Source organism: Aythya marila, assembly GCF_965140915.1.
Source record: "Aythya marila genome assembly, chromosome: 4".
Lineage (NCBI taxonomy): Eukaryota > Metazoa > Chordata > Aves > Anseriformes > Anatidae > Aythya > Aythya marila.
In genome coordinates this window covers 33,213,290-33,233,203 of record NC_139045.1, presented here as the reverse complement: position 1 = coordinate 33,233,203, position 19,914 = coordinate 33,213,290, and the positions used below count along the sequence as shown (strand labels likewise).

The 19,914-nt window shown below is 36.2% G+C and overlaps 1 protein-coding gene across 4 annotated transcripts in view; it reads right to left on the bottom strand.

Annotated features, from left to right (window-relative positions):
- LRBA (LPS responsive beige-like anchor protein) overlaps positions 1-19,914 on the bottom strand; it is a 390,603-nt gene that overhangs the window by 41,738 nt on the left and 328,951 nt on the right. For all 4 annotated transcript variants that reach the window (XM_082758982.1, XM_082758979.1, XM_082758981.1 and 1 more), the window contains 2 exons: positions 16,699-16,866; positions 1,662-1,751 (listed from right to left, as the gene is read on the bottom strand). In XM_082758982.1, coding sequence (XP_082615108.1) covers positions 1,662-1,751; positions 16,699-16,866 — 258 coding nt within the window. The remainder of the gene's footprint in view (positions 1-1,661; positions 1,752-16,698; positions 16,867-19,914) is intronic.

The following is a 19,914-nucleotide window of genomic DNA, read 5'->3' as shown; positions in this document are numbered from 1 at the left end:
TTTTTTTTTTTTCTGTGTGTAACAGCCCCAAAAAACCACTGTAGTTAGAAATGGTTTACTTCACAAAATTCAATTTTTTCATTACAGACTAACTCTTGACTAATTCAGCATCATGAAAAATATTATGATCAAACCACATAGACTGCTTCCTGGCATGAGATCTATTTATCTAACAATGGGTCTGACAAACATGTCAACAAACAGCTTCTCAAGTTCCTCTTCTTACTGAAACAAGTCTCTGTAAGTTACTGCATGTGCATGGTACACAGCATCATGACAGAGGGGGACACATCCAGCGTATAGATGAGGATGCTTGGGCTCCCCAAGATCCCTTTTGACAGAGCTGTTCTGAAAAAGAGCCCCTTGGCTGCATACACTGCAGGTCATTGCACTGGTCTGCTGGCTCTCTCCTGCCCTAGGACACCATGTGGGAGGTACACAGGGCCAGCAGATCACAGAACAGCACAATCAGCTTTGTCCATCCAGTACATGGGATCTGAGGGCAAAGCCAGTCTACAGCACAGCTGTCAAAGAGTAATGTGCACATGCTGCACAAACAGTGTTGGGGGGGACAGTCAGCTGAGCAAGCTCCACGCACAACATCTTTATATATTTGCATTTGAGAAAGGTTAGTAGCTCAATTTGACAAAGAAGTTTTCATTTCTTAGACTCTTGGATTGCAAGGTTTTTAAGCTACTTTGGACAGATTTCTGATTTTTGTGTAATTTTTCTAAAACCATTTGAACTTTTGATATGTTTTTAATCTAATAACCTCAGTCAGCCTGCGTAGGATATAGAGATCATGTTTTACAGAACATACATGAAGAAAATTCCTTTATTTCTTTATGTCTTTCGTTCTCTCCCTCTCTCTCTCTTTTTTTTTTTTTTTTTTTAAATACATTTCAGGATAAAACATCCATCATAACAATAAGGGAATGTAACCTTTTGAAAAACTTGTGAATTAGCAGACCATTTGCTCCACTTGTCACAGTATCATTTAACATACTTAGTTCTGGATCTATGACAACACAAATGATATTTTAGACCCAAGGACTGCACACAACATGATATGGAAAGTAATCAGTAATAAAATAATAGTTTGTATAATAAAATTATATTAGACACAAGTAGAGGTAAAAGGGAAAGCATGCTAATGCTCACTGCCTGGATTTTATCACCCTAGCTTTACTGCAAAACACATTTAGTCACATTCTTTGCTATGTAAGTTTCAGCTCATGAATTCCTAGTAATCCTGGTTTTAGGGGAAAACCTATGCCTGGGGGAAAAGACAAGGAAGTTCCACCTCCTAAATCCATGCTTCTTGGGGAATCTGCCAAAGATTAACTAAATTGTCTCCATGATGACTGGCTCTCACCTGTACAGGTATGGTATTAACAAAATAAACTGATGAAGTGTTCTTAGATTACACTGACAAAAAAGGTCTGTACTAGAAATCAATACAATCCTTCCAGCAATAAATAAAAGAATAGTTAAGCATTGCATACATTCACAGTCCTACAGACTCGTAACTCATCTGCTCTTTTTAATAACACAAGTCCACGACCACATAAAAGAAATGCAAAGTAGCAGGTACTGTAACTGTAAAATAGCAAAGGAAGCAAACAGAATGGCAGGTCACAAAGAGTTAATGTGGTACTTACCACCTGCATGGCAGAACTTCTTGGAGGATGTGGTTCTATGAGCAGTTGGGAAGGGGTCTGTCCAAAACTTCGTATTTGAGCTTCAACAGCCTGGAAAAGGCACAGGCAGGTTTGCATGTTAAGAGGTGCTAATTACAGGCAATAGAACCATAACTGTCACCTGAAAATGTCATTCCACACTTCTGGCTTGTTTCATGTTGAAAATCAACCCCGTGTGTTCACTGTGGGGCTAAGTGCTTGGCACTGGTACTAAGAATGAGGTAATCATTTTAGTACTGTGGATGCTATTTCCATGAGAAACTCTGCAAAACCTCATCCTGCTCAATGATATTAAACAGAAACCAGCTATTATAATCAGAAACCCTCTTTATTGGCTCCATTTTTCCTTTCTAACACTGGCTTATCCTGTTTGTATCATAACTCAGACACAAAAGTTAATTTTTTAAAAGTTTCTCTATGTATTAAGCATTCTACTTTTTTTATTTAAACTGCATCGCCTAGTTTCAACAGCAAGAACTACAATGAAAGCTACTGCAAACTATGTTTTTAATTTTCATTTTTATCCCCCAAAAAATAAACAACAGCAACACTGATACTAAATGCAACTAAAGGGGAATGTGAAGATATACTGCTTTTTTTTTTTTCACTGCATCTTCAGAAGCATGCTATATCATTTTTTTCTTAGGGCACAGATGAAGATGCCATTTAATGCTTTGTCATTTATTATTTATTTTTAAATGTGTGAACTTATACCAATTGCCTACACATGCCCAACTTGTTTTCCATGTTTCCACCTATTGGCCCACTGGTTCAAATTAAAATCATGCAGCCAAAATTCAACAAGTTATTTTTTCTCAGCCAAGCAGCTGAACTATCCACACGATCATGTTAATCCTACAGAAAATCTCAAGTAATTCATTTTAGATTAATTTCTTTCATTGTGAGCTAAAATAAGTAAAATTACCTTGCAATGGCTGTCAGCTATCAGCTCACATATGGGCTGATATTTCAGTTTCTCTTTGTTGCACGGTGCATCGAGCACTACATTCCCAAAAGTGTCTGGTAATGCTGAATACCTAAGGTGAGGTACTATTAGCAAGTGCTAAAAATCAGAAAACCAGGCCTTTCAGTAAAGTGCTTTAAACGGGGCACTTGAATGGTAGAACACAAAAGCACTAGCTAATTTTTAGCTTTTATAGCAGGATCGTTCTTTCTCTCTGAGATTCTTCTTTTTCATGGTTTAACACTTATCTTATTCTTACAAACAATTATTTTACTTATTAATAAAGATTAGTACTAGGAAACACAGTCGTCTCCTGTTATAGGAATAATATCAAAAGTAGAATGCACCTGAGGCCTTCATATCACCAAATTAATAATGCTCTGAGATAGGAAATGTGCCATCCAAAACAGTACATTTGGTAGGGCTTTTGGAATACCTGAACTCATCAGAATAGGACTTCAAATTACTCTATGGTCAGATTATAACTCTTGCCCATTCTGGAAAGTACCTTAATCTTCAAAGAACTGGTGAATACATAAATTAAGCAAAAGCTCGGTGTAATCTGCCATACAAATGCTGAAATTCAAGGAGTACTTTTTGAGGAACAGCAATATCAGATTCATGAAACACTAAAGCTCAGTAAGGTCATCAGAGCCCCCTTTCTAGTGACAAAACATCCTAAATTAAAGTTCAAATCTAGATTGTTGTGACTTGAGATATCAAGGGAATCACAGTTGCATAGAATTTGAGGTCCCTTTAGACATGTGGCAAGAACAAAGCAACATCTTACTGATCAGCAGCTCTACCCTCCCTGTAAAAAGCCGAAAGCATCCAGATTAAAAGATTTGCCTATGTTTACTTGCAGATTAAGTGGGTATTTTTACTAGCAAATTGAAAATCTGTTTTGCAATGAAGGTGGTACCAGAAGAATATAAGATGCAAAATGTAGACAGTCCTGGATGCAAGTTATTCTGTGCATGTTAAAATCTTTAGGGCAAACCTACAGAGTGTGTTTATGTCTCCATATTTTTTCCATATTACTCAAAATGAATAAAATACTTTTTGAAGCACAACTCCCATGCATTTATTTTAGACAGAGCTGAAAATAGCATTGATAAGATGAGGAAATAATAAGCTTCAGATTTGTTAACTTGCTTCTACATGGACTTACAATCAATATAGATACTTCCATTAAAGAGAATCAGAGTTTTGTGATACCCATTGAATCTGCTGTGTCCTTTAATTTCCACTGCTACTTCTACAAACTATACTCGCTTACATAGTGCCAGTACTAAGAAAGGAAAAATTAAGCACAGGAACATATTAATGCAGAGCATCTCAAATACATTAATCATAACAAGAGCACATAGTGATGTAGAACAAAAATCAGATGTTAAACTTGCTTCAGTCAATGAAAAATCAGTGGTCAGAACACTATTTTTCAATGTCTAAACCTTGAGAAGCTCACCACCATCCATTAAAAGCTGGAGGAGACACAGTTATGATTCCACTGCTTACTCACACACTTGATGCTCATCATTATCAGATGAACAGAACACACTGCAGCAGCAGAACAGCTATTCATCTCCCAGCCTGCCTTAGAACAGAGGATAATCCCTCCGGGATCTTAAAAGAAGTATAAAATGTTCTGCTCAACCAGCGAGTAAATAGTCATTGCCTATTTTCACACAACTGGTGGTCCATCACCACAAACTGCTGACTGATGGGACAGTTTTTTTGCCAAAGCCTATCTTAGGGGACCAAAAATTCTCAGTTTTCAGTCTGTATGTAACAGTCTGTTTCCACATCCATGTTTATAATCTAACTGGAGTTTGGGATTTACAGTTTAGGCACAAACAAGTCTTCTAGACTCATTAGCTTCCATTTGGTCCTCACATACTTTAAGAGAACATGCATTTCTAGGAATACAATGGCCCACTGAAACAGTCTTTCTCTTTCAGCCAATGGAAATGGGAAAATTCACATTTGGATCACATCCTACCACAGGTAAAAGTTTGATAAAACATCAAAATTGTGTATAGAGTACAGGCACAGATAGTGGCATCTGTATGTTCTCTTTACCACGCATCTTCAGAGATCCAACAGAAATTTGCAGAACTTGAGTAAAAATCAAGGCAACAACACCTGAACAATCGTGTCTAGACATTGCAGCTGGAGTTCAGCATAAAAACCTCTTGCATTCCTTTTCATTACTAATAAAAATGTAAAATTTTTTTCTTTAGCTTCAAGGCTTCTTCATTCTGACCAAGACACTGTACTAGCTCCCCCCAATGATTAGTTCCTTGTCACAGATTGTATTCAAAGTCTATCCAGATGTCAACAGTACATGTTCTCATATCTGATGATGTCTCAGTCAGAAGGATCACATATAGAAGATGCAAGATGACCTCCCTCCAGCAGCAGAAACATACAATGGTGGTGAAGCTAGAATCAATCCACATTCTCTCAATTTACATAACAAGAGAAAGAGAAATATGGGGGCATTTTAGTCACCAGATGTCACTCAGACTTTTATTCAACCTGCCAAAGAAAATCAGCTAGGAGCACCGAATGCTTTCCTCAGAAAGATAACTATTATTTCCTTTAAGATAAAGGAAAAGAACCTACTACTTACCAGAGAATATACAATAAAATGATCATGGGTCAAGAAGCCATCAACTTACTTTCTAAGAAATTATAGCCCGGCTTCTAACTTCATTTTCTTGAAAGAGGCATTAATAGCGTTAGTCAGCATTACTAAGAGATGGCCAGCCTCTTCTAATGGCAGAGGAAGAGGAAGTATTCTGACACTGCTGAATCTCTTAGAAGCATACAACTTCTTGATTACTATAGGCACAAATATTTGGGAAATTTTCTATTTTCTATTGAAGGCACTGTATAACTGGAAAGGAATAAGCTTTGTTGAAAGATACCTTTACTTCTACAAACTCTTATCTCTGAAAGCGTGCTGCATACCACAAAGTAAAAGATAATATCATTCAACATTTTGTTTCACTGCTTCTCAAATATCTCAGTAAAATAGCTTTCTTCCTGTTAATCCGCTACAAAAACAAAACTTTGGTAAGGCCAGAATTGTTTCAGATGCTACAGCAAGAAGTAATAAAATGAAACAAGCTAACTAACTCTTTACTATAATTCACACAGTATCCATCTCAAGCCATGTATTAATATGACAAACATTGTGTTTCAAATGTTAATTAATTTGTAAGCACCGAAGTCATAAGCAAATTTCACAAGTTAATATTTATCTGATTACCACAATACAGTGTTCCTACAAAAATCTCCTGGATTATCTCCTCTTTTCTTGGGGGTTGAGAAGAGGAGAGGGGGGAATAAGGAAGCAAATTAAAAGAAAAGGAGCGAAAAAATAAAACTTGCTGTAGCTATAGTACAGCTTTTGGCTACTGCTTAACACAGATCTTTTCAGTCTCTGAACCTACCCTCTAATCTAACTGTGAAGCAAGTTAATTCAACAGTATGCAGTACCCACCAAATACGGCTGTAAATTTTTTGGGAAGGAGGGTGATGGGGAGGTTGAACATATGGATGCAGTTAAGGTAAAAACAGATGTTTGTTACTTTTCTTTGCAGCAACACTCAGAAACTAAGTCAAAATTGCTTTTTTTTTCATGTTTATGTCTGAAAGAACTATAAAATTAAATATGAGGGAGGGAGGGTGGAGGGGGAACTGCAGTGAGTGTCACAGAGAAAGAATGAAACGGTCTCTAGTTTTGAACTCGAATCCTGAAATGAAGGCCTGTATAGTTAAAAAGCAAGACATACACCATTTAACTCTAGATTTAAAGACCCTTAAAAGAGACCTAATTCAGAGTGGCTTTCATCATGCATGCTCAGACACAAAGCACCAAACTGTCTAAAGAGTCTAAGAGCACACCATACCCATGTTAAACTGCACCCTATAGCTTGAACGCCCAATTACAGGTTACACACTTATCGTTACAAAGAGGCTACTTTCTGTCAGTGTGTCTTTACATATCTGTATGTGAGTATTTCCAGTTACTTCTCAATTATCAGTAGGATTTAAATGCCAAACATTTGAAAGCTCAGGTGAAAAAACCTCATGCACTGCAACATATATTCTTTCAGAATGTGTGTTAGGAACAGGAAAGGTTTGGGGGTTCATCCTCCTTCCTTATACCCATTATTTACGTCCAGAAAAAAACAGCCCTCACAAAAATAATTACTTTGGCTCTCTGCCGCTCCTACCTCACTTTTCAATATTCAAAAATGTTTACACACATGTTCCTCAGTGATTTCTATTGGCTTGAGTGATACACAATTATGATTACTTCTCTTCCCTCTCCTTCCACCCAGATGTTGCTTTGCAGCACCAGAGAACACAGACCATTTGACAGGTTTCCCTTCAGACAGCGAAGCGGAATGGCTTAGCAGCTAACCGACTAGCTCCCTTCCCCGTGGGATGGCGATTAAAATCAAGCTCTGATAACAAGTGATCAGAAAGCCTCTTCTGACCCGATAGTCACTTACGCTTCCATGGTACGGTTCTTAGCTCAATTCCTCACGGACTGCAGTCCTGATAACACTAGCCAGAGAACAAGCATGATTCATACCAATTAGATAAAATTGCTGAAAACAGGCTGAAGATTACAGAAGAGAAGCCTGTCGTAGTACCCTCTCCCCTTGTTTCATAACAATCCCCATTAGATCAAGATTGTGAAAAATGGGCAAAATGCTTTTCTGAAACTGGCAATGTATACACTTGCTGACTGTACACCTGCCCTGGGGATATTGCACTACACTTGACCCAGGGAAAAAATAAAGCACTCAAATGTTCATATAGGAAATTCACACACTCACATCAACTGTTCTCAAAATACAAGAGGCCTAATTTCTTCATGCCAAAACAGAAAATCCTTCTTTTGTTTTGACCTCACAAATCAGACCCTTTTCATCGAATCATTCCAATTATTTATTTTATCAATTGAACTATGCACTTAATGTACTGTTTAAAAAAAAAATTGCCTCTCCTAGGCTTGTTGTATAACAAATGGCAGGGGAGGAAGGGAGCAAGGAGGGAAGAAAGGATAAAGAAAAGAAAGATCAAGTGTTACATACTGTTCTGCAAGTATCATTAAGCACACCTACAAAACGTTTGTGATAATGGAGTGTAAAAGATTTCTCTTGTAGCCCACTAATGCTGTTACTACTTCAGCTCAAGTAGCGTGGGTCATGGCTCCAGAGCTGAAGCATGGGCATAAATACTACCGACAGCTGTGTAACAAAACCGAACAGGGCACAACACGATAAAATGGTATTAAAATGAAGAAATGAAAGCCATCAAATATAAATGAAGCATACATTTATTTTTTTTTTCCTTCCTTGTAGCTTCTTTGTGAGAATCACATCTTTTGTATTATTTTTTTTAAAGTTTCATCTGTGTCTCTGTTCAAAATACTGTTTTTGCCTGGAGTTTAGGTTACTAGTCCAGCCACTTGCTGGTTTTTAAATCCAAACTACCACAGACACCTGGAGGTTGGGCTTTTTTTGGATTTTGTTTTTGTTATGCTTTTTGTCTTAAAGCTATTTGAGATTCAATGTATGAGTATTTTCTCCTGCTTGCATCATGAAGAAGTACAGAGGGGAACACAGAGTAGGATACCTTCCTTCCACCATGGCTTTAAAAACAAAAACACCAATCCAGCTCTTAAACTGCATCAGGAATTTTTCTCTGAGAATCAAGAAAATTAAGTCTTTTTGTCCTGACAAACCATCATGACAATTATATGGCAGTCATTAAAGTAAAACAGGAAGTAATCACAGTTTGTGAAAATATAAATAGATTTCCCCTTGGGGCCACATAAGTTGCTCCAATCTGAATATATACATTCCAGGCATATTAAACAGAGGTCTAGCACGGCCTCACTGAAATCTCCAGTTCATGCAGCTGTCCGTCTACAACAGCGTAATCCCAGCTGCCAATCTGAAAGAAACCAGTTAGACAGAGCAGACACAACCAACAGAAACAAATGTCACTCAATAATGTTCAGAGGCACTGGGTTCATGGATAATTTCAAACAGTATCTCTGTCTGGAGCACTGATGTGCTCACTCAAAACACCTAAATCTTTGGCTACTGGAAAGAGGCAGATAAAAAAAATAGAACTAGAAAAACAGGTCTGGAAGTACTTCAAAGAGACTGACAAAGTAAAAAGGGGAAAGAGTCTAAAAAGAAAGTTGAGACAAATTTAAAGATCTGCAAATAATGCTGGATTCAGTACAAGCAAAATCCTAAGCAGCTCTGGGGCTAATTTTTAAAAGTCTAAGTGTCTCCATTTTATGTGACCACCAAAACCAAAATTGCCTAATTTCTCTATTCACTACAGCACTGAAGTTTTCGAGAGAATAACTCATTGCTTTCATTTAGAATCAATAATTATTACCTAGAAAGCAGTGGCATTGCAATATGCGTTACCTGGAGACTTCACTGTTTTTGGCATTGTTCATTCACCCCTTTAAAAAGCAAAGAATAATCTTTAAAACTTGCTTCCTACATACAGTCTAGTTAGCTACTTAGCTGACTCCAAATTTTCTGATATAAAACCTTTTCCTTTGGAAGAAAGCAATTTGTTCCACTCTGTTAGCATTCCATGGAGTTTTTCCAAATTCGATACCATTTCTATTTATTAAATAAAACATTCTGATATGAGGGATGTTAATACATCCAGCACCCAGTGATCGTAAAAACCCTTTGCATGATCACCTGTTAGAACCTGTAACAAGTGTGAACAAGAAACAACTCATTTTGCTAAGCTAAGCTAATACATATATTTAAACTAAGGCACAACAAGATCAAACTATCTGTTTTCAAAGTATGGAAAAAATATTATCTCAGAGTTTTCTACAGCAATTTTTTTTTTCATCTAATAAAATGTAATATTAAACCGAGGCTTCATTTTTGGACACTGATTGAGGAAAAGCATCTTCTGCATGACCTCAGGTTTTAGCTACTCACAAAGCAGCTATTTTCAAATATAACTAATACAGTTATATTTGCAGTTATAATGCAGTTTGGTAAATAAATACACCATCTACGGACACAGTGGGAATATTCATGAGCTAGACAGGCTAGACTACAGTTTGTGAATACAATGAAAGCACTCCAAACAAAATTTTTTAGTTTCCCAACTGTTGTACAAGGTGTTGATTGGACTGCTTAAGGAACCTGCAAATAATCTAAGGATGCTGGTAAAACCAAATTAATGAAATATTTGTAGACTGTTTGTCTCCATGTTTGATTCAGGCTAGATGACTTAGTCTGTGAGAACTGTAGCTATTATAAACTAGCATACCTCATTCTTTCCACATAAGGAAGAAAAAAAAGAAAGATTAAAAAACAATAAAAGGAAAAACTTTCCCTTCAAAAAAGTTGTTTTTGATAGTTTATGAACAATTCTTTTTTCCACTTCTTGTTTACCTTTTTGATTACTTGTTCTTAAATGTTGGCCAACAAATATGTCAACTATCTAAGGCTGACCAGCCAGGCACAAATGAAAATGAAAAGAGCCCAGGGGGTCTCAAAGCCTCTCTGGCTCTGATAGATCCACAAGACAGGTCAAGCAAGAAGAGGTAAGGGAACTGACTGCACTGAACATTTCTATTCTTTGAATTACAATCGGACTGAGAAAAAAAGCACTCAGAGCCAAAGAACTTACTTGCACGAGTTACCTCTTTCCATAAACCTTTACTATTTTTAGTAAGCACAGTTGTTTGATTCTTATTTTGTTATTTGGGCATCTCAGTCCTACTTTAGATAACTCTAAAATATCAAACTTTTCCTCTTGGATACAAAAGTAGAAGCATCAAATAAAAATAGGATCTATTCTGTAATGAAGAGAACATTCAGGTCAACCATTTTTCTGGATTGAAACCTAGCTGAATATTTCTATGTCTGTTTCTAAGCAATGTATTTAATACATAAGTTAAGACAAAGGGCAATAAAACCCCATTTGTCATGTCAAACTCTGGGCTAAATAGAATCAAAGAAATGCCGCACCTCCCAGATATCACAGCGAACACTTGATTATATTCAGGTTGCCTGTTTACTCAAACACCACAGATAAGTCACAGTGAGAGCTGAGATGTGAGAATTCATAGGTAAATAATATGGACCAGTGGCAGTGCTGGTGCTCTTGTTATTTTAATATTCCTTTTCAACAGAAGAAAATACTCTTCTTGGGAGAATCCCAACATCTCAACCAGCTGATTTCATGCAATAGAGGGAACTGCTCGCCTACAATGGCAACTGAGGCTCTTATCTTCACTGTGCTATTTGTCTGCGTCTCCCATCAGATCAGCGTTTGCTTGCAGTTGACAAGTCCAACTCTCCTTAGCCATGAAATCAGTATGCTTACTTCAAATATATTCTTCTTAACTCTGGTTGCATACAATATTTTAATACTGATTTTCAATTAGAACTAGACCAAGTCTTAACATTTATTTGGCTTTTCACGCTGTTCCTGTGCTGCACAACGTCAAGCATACCATCTGTGCAACACACTTCTGGCCAGAGATGATTCAGTGATCATTTCAACAACAGTTTGAATTTTGCCTGCATAAATTCATTACTTACTGAATTCAACACATTTAAATTTACTGCTCTGTGACAGTATTTTATAATCACTTTATCCCACTTTTTAAAACTCATCACAGCCACAACAAAGACTGTTGCCCAACCTGCTAAAACCAGACTGATCATTTTCCCAACTATTTAGTAAATGTTAACTATGCTATAAATACAAATTGTGTTTATACTTTGTGAAAGATTCACTGCTGTCAGAGTTCTCCAGCTGAGTTAGAGCTGAAATATGCTATTAACTCCCACCATGAGCACAGCTAAAAGAGAGGCCAAAAATGCTTTCTCTGGGATAAGATATCAGATCTGCTACTGCTGTCATGAAACCGGGGTCATGTAAACTAAACATCCTTGTAACTTCTTTTGGAAAGCACAGAAGTCTCTCAAATTGTAAATATTTAAAAATAAAATTAGACTCATAAGAGAGAGGTCTAAGATGCACAAAACTTACCCAACGATATTAATCTGGGGTAACATTTAAAAGCTATTATCCATTAAATAATTTATGCCATATGCCTTAAAACAGAAAATAAAAATAATAATTTCCTCTCTTTGTATAATCAGAAGTGGCACATTGAAATAACATACCAAATGCTATGTCCAAACTGATTCTTCACAATTTCTGAATCTCCTCAGTTCATATGGAAATAAAATATCAATGGTAGAAAGAAAGGTGTTGATAGAATGGAGAAAGCTGTGCTTCCTAATGTTAAACAGACTACCTTCCTATAACAAAATGGTACCTTCTTTCTAAAGGAAGAAGTATAAAACAACTGAATCATCTAAGGCTAAGTGCAAATCACTTTGTAATGAAAGTACGTGGGATAGTAAATGGATGGGTCTTACTCTCATGTTTTTCAAACTATTACTGCTAATTCTAAAATCATCAGTCTTTCTTAATTACTGCCTACAATTATCATGCCATATGATATTTTAAAAATTATTCAGAGAATACAGTTAGGTGCTTTTTGATAAGTATGGTACATAATTTTGTATACCTCCTGAAGCCGAGGGGCTCCTGTAGTAAATCAATATATTCTCCAAGTAATTTTTAGCCTTCTGGCTATAATCTCTTTTCTTTAAGCTTATCTAGTGTTTATGCTAGCCACAGAGGGGTATGAGTGGAGAAATGGACTTTTAATTATAAACTCCAAGTGGAGCCCAAATTCATGATGGTCAACCCTTACTCTATGCTAGAGACAATAGAAATTTTTATTCTTCTGATGAAGAAAGTAATAGAATATAAATTACTCCAAGATACAAATTATTTTCTACAGATTGTGCTTCACTCCTTCATCAGTTGCTTGTCTGAATGGCATAGAACTAATTCTATCTTTAAAAAAAAAAAAAAAGGCAAAAAAAAAAAACTTGGACAGCTGTTTCAAAAAGAGAACAGAATTTGTGATAAGAAGGTGATGCGAATTCTCTCCAGAACCGCTGGATGACATTTATCTGTAGTACTGTGACTTCTTGCCTCTTCCATGCAGGCACAAAAAACCCCTTCACAGCAAATCTTATGATTGCAAGTTCAGATCAAAATAGTTTTTTCAAGACAGAGTCAACAGAAGGTAGTAATATAGCATACTTCTGCTGGCATATACCGTATTTTCCACAGGAAAGAGATGTGATATTTACTGCTTGTCAACTAACAGCAACATCCCTTTGCAGTTGGAACCTCTTTCAGCGAGATACACAAATACAAAGATCAGAGTTGATGACAACACTGTTAAAATGGCTTGAGGAAAAAAAGAAGTGGATGAAGGAATGGTCTCTGCAGGGATGACTTGTGCACAGATATGCCAGCAGATGTACTGGATCCCTTGCCTTGCTTCTCCAGTTGTTCCCTTCCCCCACTGGCTCCAGCTCAAACCCTCCTCTCTTGATCTGTTCCCCCCCCTCCTGAGATTTGCCTTTGAATTATGCAAGCTTTGCACTCCCCAGGGTTTATCTGCCAAAAGGTAGCATGTGGCCCATGGTTTGCATTTTAGTTTAAAATTTTCGATTATAGCAGTCAGATCCTTTCAAAATACTTTACATCCTTTATTCCCATAGGCAGAAAGAATGGCAGGAAAAAATTGTTCACAGCAGTATGAGAGGATGTAAAAGTTCTAGATTTTCAGTTAAAAAAAAAAAAAAAAAAAAAAAGAAAGAAAGAAAGAAAGTTGGAATATGGTTTTAATCAAGTAGTTTTCCTTCCTAGACGAGTGCTTCCTTCTTGTAATATATATAACCTGACTGCCTATAAAAATAAAGGTGCCAGTTGGAGCCATTTAGGAGACCTAAGGAAATTCTGCATTAACCTGAACTCCTCCACTCCTCAGTTCCTTCCACTATTATTCTGTGTGTGGCCTCTCCTGATGAGTTAGGTCATCGATATCCACACACATATCCGTGAAGATACTTCAGAAACATCACGGGCTTCTCATTACTGATGTGGTCCAGGCTTGGCAGCGTATATACTCAGAGACTATCTTAGTGGAGAAATAGCCAGGGTTTGAACACATACTATTATTTCCATATGATACCTAAGCCTGGGTAACTTGCAATATAGAAGTTTATCCTTTTTTCAGGTTTGCAAAGAAAAATATATATTCCACTACAATTTTCAGGATTTAAAGCCCCAAACCTTAAACTTTATCGCAAGGAGAAAGCTTAAAGCATCCTTTCCAAAACCCAGAAATCTAGAATAAGATTTCTGGTTTAATACTTGCTTAATAAACAGACAGTAAATCTGTGGTGTCATGCCTGCCTAAAAATACTATTAATTGTCCAGATCAGAAACTCATTCGGCCTCTAACCGGGAATTTGGTGGAGAAAAGAAGAAATATTTTCTGGCAAGCTGACTGAAGGAGAAAAATAAATGCTGATTGAAGCTGCTCGGCAGTGCAGAATGTTAGCGTAGGTCCTCAGGGAGATGGATTAGTAAGCAGGAAGAAGGTGAGGCTGTCAAAGGTGCATGATAAATTCATTTAGCACATAGATATAGAATGATTATGCACATAGATATACACACAAGCAGATTTTTTATTACTTTCATCTTTACTCACAAGTAAAAACAGAATAACTCACCATTGGTGATGACACTCATTAAATCTCTTTGCATGGTTATCAATATCATACCAGAGCTGATCATACGTACCATTTCAAATTACATATACACGTGTATACAATACAAAAATATGCTATTAAAAATTAATGTACGTAGGAAAGGATGCTTTACTAAACAGGAATCGTTCTACTGTTGGACTATCCTTAGACCTGCTTAAAAATAAGGCTGAAAAATGCTAAATAAAGATATTCTATTGGACCAATCTTCAAATAACTCAGAATAAAAGTACTACAGATAACATTCATTCTGCTGTCTGCATTTATCAGTACGTATTTTTTACACCATCAGTAGTGTTTCAAAATTCTGCGTCTGCTAAGCTACTCCGTTATTATGAACTCAACATCAGTGATTTCTCCCTCTCCTGTTTGCATTTTAATACACTACTCAGTTCAGCCAGTACAGAACAAATCAGAAATAAGAAACGTAGAAGTGACATACAATAAAAAAGCCATACTCAAAAGATTTTGTAACAAAATATATTAATATATTTATAGAGGTACAAAATGCTTCTGTAACTGAGATAATCCACACTTCCAGACAGATTTGTAACTACTTTGTTGGTCTTAAATTAGTGGTTGTTTTTTTTTCAGGCTATGACACAAGGAAAAGAGATCACAGTTACACTGATAATAGAGCTGCTCTAGAAAAATTCAAAACTACGTAAAATGTGTGTCTGGAAAGCTGCTCTTTTGATTAGTATTACTTCAATTTGTAGCTTCATCATTTCACTTCTTTAAAAAATAGTAAAAAGTTACTTTTATGTTATGTTGTGTGAATCATAAAAAATAAAACCAAATAATAATATAAAATATCTGAAGACATACTCTCTAATCTGTATTTCCCATAGGTGTATCAAAATTAAGAATGGAGACTGAACTAATATTAATTTTTACACAATACCCAGTCTATTTTTTTTTTGAGCTCACACTTAAACCTACCACTTCAAGAGTCCAGTAAATACTATTACAATGTAAGAGTATTTCCTTATCAGTGTACAAGGAAACATTGATAAACGTTATCAATAAAATGAAACAAATCACAGGGTGAACAGTATCAACTAGTATCTTTGGGCCAATAACTGTTTCAAGCCTGGTTAATACAATTTTCCTTAAAAGCCAAGCATTCCAATATATTTTTTCTTAGCTCATTGGAATGCAACGATGTGCAATGTCTGTGTTTTAGCTCCAAGTGGGCCAAGATGAAGTCTGCAGACTGATTGCAGCCCAAATAACACTGACAACCAGCCATAACTTCTGCCAGTAACGCCAGTCCTCACATACCTCTACATGCCCTGCATACCCCCAAGCCTTTCCACTGCCCCACTTTCCTGCCAGCCACAACCCACACTGTTGCTATGACATGACTTTCTCTACAGAGGGCGTCAAGGTTTCCCAACAGTCAGATGGCTGGTATGTACATTAAAAATAGTATTATTGAAAAGAATTATCACTTAATTCTCGCACGTTCTTTCAACAAACAATAAATGACAAGAAATTTACCCTAGGACTAGTCTACAATTCTACAGTGAACTTCAAGCCTAACATTTTTAGTTCCAGTCTACTGACTGAACAGAGGAACTAAAACCTCTCAAAAATAGCTTTTAATCACCCTCCCCACACCCTCTTTTTTTTTTTTTTCTTTTGGAAAACAGCTATTTAGGTGGAGGAGGGAGTTGTTTTCAAGCCCACAGTAACATTAAGATATTTTATCAAATAGATTTTCTCAATGGTGATGAGCCTGAGTAAAAGACGCAATCTTTCTACAGTTCAAATATTTACTTTGGCTTATCAAAAATACAGGACAAGTTAGCATTAATCTGATAGCAAGCTAAATAAAAATAATGGAAGCAACAAACTATAGAATGCTTGAAATGTAATCCATATGCAGGATTGCATTAAAAGACAATTGTTAAAACTGTGGAATTTAATTCAAAAGTGCAAACCAAATCAAGATTGCCCACAGCCTTCTTCCATTAAGATCCTGCATTAGTGGGAAAAATGACTGCCCTCAGAGCAAATAAAGCAGTCCTTGAACATTTTTTTATTTTCATAGTGGTGTGGCTGAATCTAGGTGCACAAAATTTAAGGACAACTTGCATGCTTGTTCTAATTTTGCATGCTGTGATGACTGGTTCAGGCACCTTGCATTTGTCTGGCCTGTAGCCAAACCACACGAGAAAGCAAAGATTTGAGCATTCACTGGTAGACCTAAACAATGCGGTGTCTTTGCACTTTCAGCAGTACCAAAGGTTAACACAGATTTTGCATTTCTACATTTGAAGTACAAACTTACCTCTCTCAAAACAGGATCTGTTATTGAACTTAAATTAACAGCTCCTTCATAAGTCAAATAGTAGAATACATTCAGGGACCTAGCAGCCTCTGGCCCTTGCTGTTTGTAGCCAAAAATCAGATCAATCCACTGATGGAGCTGGCAGGAAACAAACTCACTTTCTAACGCCTGTAAAAAAACACACACAAAGTATATAAAGTTGAGTTTGGCAGACGGTCATCATTTCTTAGTAGTAGAAGCGTATTTTCAATAGCATACAAAATTATCTTAACAAGTCTCTGTACAAAATTGATAACAATAGTTTAAAATTATATTATAAAAAAAAAGGCTCCACAACAGATGACGGGGTCTCCTGACTAATCCTCTTCTACTTCCCGCTCACTGTAAGATCTTGTTTACACTATCATAGTGGGAATAAGAGCAAAGCAGTAAGTGGAAAGCATTTGTGCATTTACAGGCAGACGGGCTATGTTCTCATGAACTCTCAAGATACAGTTGTGTTTTTCAATGTGTGATCTTCACAATGAATAATAACAGCTTGTTAATCTGATTGTGACATACGGACAGAAGACTGACAGAATCTGGGGAAACTGAACTAACTAGGAGTGTTAGGGTACAAAATATTTACATGCTGAAATATCAGCCTGCTAATACTTTTATGCATTTCTTGTATGTGTCTTTTAGACAAGCCTTTACAGAAATAGTATTAGGATGCTGAATGATAAAGCCACTTTCCTGAAGATGTTATCCAGTTACAATCCGATCCCCAAAACAAAAGCATCTAAACAGTAATGATCTCTCCATAATGGTACTAGAAATAGTTCAAAAATATTAAAAGATAACTTAAAAATCATTGTAATCTAAAGAGTTAATTCACCTAGGTTAAATAGCTAGCAGGATTTGTTTCCACTATTTCACACAGAGGATTCAATATATTTTTTATTTTAATGAGTAGATGAAACAGTGCAACAGAGTCTGATAATCTCTTCATCTAAAGAAACTAATAGCATTTTCCTTGTAAAGGAAATTCCTAATTTTGAGTAGAGGAAGTTAAAATTAATCTGAAAACCAAGGAAATCATTCTGCAAGTTGCACACAAAAATGATGGGTTTGTTTCATTAACTGATGCCTGAAAACAACATTTAAATTGACACATAAAAACAGCAATTGTCTTAATTTGTGTGGTGCACACCACACAAAAGCCCTAAATATGTTCAAATTAGAGCAAGCTGCTTGATTGTCACTGCAGCCTCGTGTCATATTAATGCATGACAAACATTAAACCATACACTTAAATGGCAATTTATATCATTTAAATGTTTACTGCCACGCCAGATCATCACTCATTTAAATGTGACTTTCTGACAGCTAATTTCAGTTAATTTTCCTCGATTCACTTAATTAGAACTTTCAATCAAGAAAAGACCTGTACATATCTCCTACTTCATATCATTCTTTTTTTCATTATTGTTTTTTATTAGGATTCCCAGCTATTGAAGTGCTGAAAGCATTCTTTAAAACGAATTACCATAAATGATAGTAACTCTTTGGATGATCATATGGAAATACCCTATAACATATATGCTTAGACAGGATTTTTCATGCTTTTTTAAATTTATTTTTCTTTTTTGTTTGTTTTTAAATTAAAAAAATGTTTAGACTCAGACACACAATTAAAACTATAAAAAACCACACACAGGCCAATTAAAAATTAATGATTTCAAAATTGTTTAATAAGATAAAACCAGTCAGGAGTCTCATGAGTGTCCATAATACTACAATGTGCAGCCATAAAATCCTACAGGGCTCAGCAAATGACAATGATAGGAATTAATTTTCTTGCTACCCTGCTAAAATTTTTTAACCCTAGAACATACTTAGTATTATCATTACAACTATTTAGTGTCAGGAAAAAATAGTTTTAAGGGCCTGTGACTTTTTTTTTTTTTTTTAAATATGTATGTTTAGTGTGTGCAGAGATTGTTCCTTTTTCCTTTTCCTCAAAAGCTAGATTTGTAATGGGTTGTACTATGCTCACAAAGCACCTGGACATGAGCGACTAACGGAATATCATTCTGCAATCTCCACAGATTAACAGATACCTAAATCTGACTTTTCCTAAAAAAGCAGAACCAAAACACACCCTGTCTTTTCCTGGAATGGTTGGTAGCCATCTGGAAAGTACTTCTCTTTTTCAAGTTTAAAATTAATTTACACTAGTAATTTAAACAGATTCAAAACTAGACCATTCTCTTTTATTTCTCTTTTCCATATTAGGCCATTTTAGACCATCTTCTTCATTTGCCAAATCACAGCAACAAGGGCTAAACAAAAAATGACTACAGTCAACATCAATACCCAGGGCCCTGAAGGACAGACCAAATATAGCACACAAATTCAGACGATAAATAAGCTTGCCTGTCATTTCAGATACACAGTTAAGCTGATGGTCACAGGGAGGTGCTTATTCTATGATCCCACTGATGGAGGAACAATAGTTAGCAGACTGTACACTGATTAAAGCAGATTTGCAAGGTAAACAACACAAGGTACCAGAGTGTGATGTGCATTATAAGCACACTGGTATATACTATTTAAGAGGGGCACTGCTTAAAAAAATAAAATAAAATAAATTGAAAAATGAAGTTCCAACATGCATAAAGTGCTAAAAAGGAGTTCTTTAAAAACTTTTTACTGTTAGCATTTGCCCCTTGCAAAACTAAACCATGGGTATAGAATGCTAAGCATTTAGGATTACTTAAGCGTCTAGGACAGACAGTGCTCATTAAGGCTCTAGTTAAATATGGCATGCAGCTATGGGATCGTAGTATCCTTCCCAGGCTGCTCTTAAAGATACCCAATCAATTGCCAGCACTCCCACTGCAGGCTGAGTACATCATTTACACCCACTGCATGCTCATGGTAAAACACGTAAAACAAGAAAATCCTCTAAAATGTCCAGCCTACCACAGTAATATTCAGTCCTATTGAGTTATTGTAAAATAAATCAGTGCCTAATGCCCAATTGTTAAGGAGCAAATAAGACCATGAAAAGACTGTCACGTGAAGCCCCAAACAAATTGTCAATTCTGTCCACAGGGACTCGTATTAACTTTGACAAACTGTCTTGGGGTTGATATCTGTTTCTTTAATGAGATCTATTAGGCAGAGACTAAAACACTTGAGATATGCTAAAAAGTACAGTATACAGATGTC